Source organism: Oryza sativa, chromosome 3 (assembly GCF_034140825.1).
Source record: "Oryza sativa Japonica Group chromosome 3, ASM3414082v1".
NCBI classification, from domain to species: Eukaryota; Viridiplantae; Streptophyta; class Magnoliopsida; order Poales; family Poaceae; genus Oryza; species Oryza sativa.
In genome coordinates, this window is record NC_089037.1 from 19,027,468 (window position 1) to 19,030,269 (window position 2,802).

At 44.7% G+C, this 2,802-nt stretch overlaps 1 protein-coding gene across 1 annotated transcript; it reads left to right on the top strand.

Annotated features, from left to right (window-relative positions):
• The first annotated feature begins 351 nt into the window (after positions 1-351).
• LOC4333208 (S-norcoclaurine synthase 1) lies at positions 352-2,553 on the top strand. Its single transcript, XM_015773122.3, has 3 exons — positions 352-1,064; positions 1,178-1,422; positions 1,663-2,553. Exons 1-3 carry the CDS (start codon positions 762-764, stop codon positions 2,231-2,233), a joined length of 1,119 nt encoding a protein of 372 aa, XP_015628608.1. The 5' UTR covers positions 352-761; the 3' UTR covers positions 2,234-2,553.
• Positions 2,554-2,802: the final 249 nt, after the last annotated feature.

The window sequence follows — 2,802 nt, forward strand, 5'->3', positions numbered from 1 at the left end:
TGCCCACAAACCTGTAAAGAACATATAAATGGAATTAAGAAATGAGAAATACATGAAAAACAGTAAAAGTGGTATCAAATAGATAAATTAGCACTCCTAATAATATATTATAGAGGGCATGCAAATTGAGTGGTAAAAAAGTTGAGGCACGCGAATTTGATGGTAAATACTCTAAATTCTCGTTGAATTCTCTGCACTAAACCCTGAACCAAATAATAACCCATTCAGTTGAGCATGGGAAGGGGTTCGTGTGACGGTCTCAGGACAGTCCTGGTGGAGACTAGACTAGAAGGTTGTTGTTTACGGTTATTAAGTACTAATTTCAACTGCCAAGTATCATAGCAAATAAAGGAAGAACTAGCATTTCATATACGTATATCAATAATAAATAATAAATAATGTAGTTGTACTATACTTCGAGAAAGAAACAGTTAATTGTCAAAAGAAAATAGCTAGTAAAACAAGTGCGCCAAAATTCTAAAAAAGAACATTACCAATATTTGTAATACGAGGGAACAGAACAACAGTTGAGATAGAGGCCGGTGGGTACAACAAACACATCTTCCAGAAGAGCAATAATGCTTTTACATCATTACCTGGGCGCCGCGTGGGAGGAGATCTAATGATCGGGATGTTGACGAACCGTAGCTAGCTTATTGTACTATATATACGTATAGTTAGTCTGGATACTGTGCTATGAAGTGAAGAGGCCATTGTTGGGGCCAAAAGATCTACCGCTCTGCATCAATAAGCTGCCCCCGATGATCGATCGTGAGCCTGCGGGTAGTAGTAGGCACGGAAGTAATATGGATCCATCCATCAACATACCGGTCAACAGAGATGCCATCACCGAAGAAGTCGCCGCCGCGTTCGCGGAATCCGAGGTGATCCCCGAGAGGTATTGCCGACCTGATGAGGTCCATGACGGCATCGTCGTTGGCCATGACGATGACGAGGCCTACGAGCTGCCGGTGGTGGACATGGAGAAGCTGCTTGACCCGGAGCTTGCGGAGGCAGAGATTGCAAAGCTTGGTTCTGCATGTCAAGATTGGGGTTTCTTTCAGGTGAGGCCTAATAGTCTATCACTTGATAATTAATCATATCTGTACTTATATAGTATATACTGATGGATGCATAATATTGTTTTTATATATATAATTGCATATCACGATTTCAGTTAGTAAACCATGGAGTCGACGAACAAGTGGTGAATGAAATGAAAGACAGCACGGTCAAATTCTTCAGCTTGCCACTAGAAAGCAAAAGGACAGTGGAAATCCAAGACAATGGCTTTGAAGGGTTTGGCCACCATTACAGAAGGGCATCAGGTAAGCTGGACTGGGCGGAGAGCGTGATCCTCCTTACGCAGCCAATCCAAGAGAGAAACCCGGAAATGTGGCCTACAAACCCATCGTCGTTCAGGTTCTGTTTCCCCTGTCAATTAATTTTGCATACATACATCCTACATAAATAATTGTCTCTCAGTCCCATTTATTTTACAATATATGGTATCTACAATTGTTGTTTAAATTTTTCTAATAACTGTTTGAAATTTTAGAATTCTCTTCTGTGAGATGCTGAGCAAAACCACTTGTTCGTCGCTAGGGCTTAAACATAGAGTTTTCCTATTTTAATTGATTGCATATGAATTGATATACATAGGGATGCACTTGACAAGTACTCCGCCGAGATGACGAAGCTGGCTATGAGGATTGCGAGCATCATGGCTACCGACCTCGGGGTCGACCAGGAGGCTTTGGTTGGCGCCTTTAGGGATAAACAGCAGAGCATGGCCATACACCACTACCCTCCTTGCCGCCACCCAGACAAGGTGATCGGCATCACGCCGCACTCCGATGGTCTCGGCCTGACGCTGCTGCTGCAGCTCGACGACACGCCCGGCCTGCAGATCAGGAAGGATGGCAGGTGGTTACCAGTGCGACCTCGCCCGGGCACCTTCATCATCAATGTCGCCGACATACTCGAGGTCCTTACCAATGGCGCGTACAAGAGCGTCGAGCACAGAGTACTCGCGGACGCAGAGAAAGGCCGAACCACCATCGTGACATTTCATGAAGCCTATGTCGATGGAATGGTGAAGCCGATCCCGGAGGTGCTCAAGCTCAACGGAGCAGAGGCACGCTACAAGTCCATAGAAAGAATTGAGTATATCAAGGGAAACTTTGTGGCGCTTTCTGAGGGGACACGATTTCTGGAGAGCCTTAAGATATAGCTTGTGAAAGTTACGCAGGCAACTAGAAGATCTCTATGGAACCCAATTAATCATGGATGCTGGAAAATACTGCGCCTCCTATATATTATCCAGTTCAATGTAATGTGGAGGAAGGATTATTATCGAAAAATGTTAAATGTGTTTGTTAAGAATAAACCTTGTGTGCTGATTAGTAGTAGCTCTATATGGTTAGCTGTTCATTTTTAGGTGCATGTTTGCATGTGTCGGCCTGATTGGAGGCTATGTCTGCTTTCCTTGTAACAGCTTATTTTAAGCAATGGAATATAGTCTGGAAAAGCTGTCAATTCAGCAGCACCAAACGAGCCGTGTTCTTCTGTTCGCGTGAGTTTTCTTGTGTTGTGTCTGTGTTGGCCGTGATCTCGCCGGGACGTGGTTTACGTCCTCTCTCCGGCGTGATTCTGACAAGTGGTATCAGAGCATCCGGTTACAAACCAGGTGTTGCACTGATGGGTGATGACAAGAAGCCGATCGACGGCATCTCCAAAGAAGGCGTTGTGATCCAGCGGGTCATTCGAGGTGGGCGGGAGTATCTACCCGTTCTCACTAAG

Bases quoted from the DNA above. Each gene is read 5' to 3' on its own strand.
- LOC4333208 (XM_015773122.3), top strand. From the start codon at position 762: ATGATCGATCGTGAGCCTGCGGGTAGTAGTAGGCACGGAAGTAATATG. The intron at 1,065-1,177 runs GTGAGGCCTAAT...TCACGATTTCAG, and splicing joins AAGATTGGGGTTTCTTTCAG to TTAGTAAACCATGGAGTCGA. The intron at 1,423-1,662 runs GTTCTGTTTCCC...TGATATACATAG, and splicing joins ACAAACCCATCGTCGTTCAG to GGATGCACTTGACAAGTACT.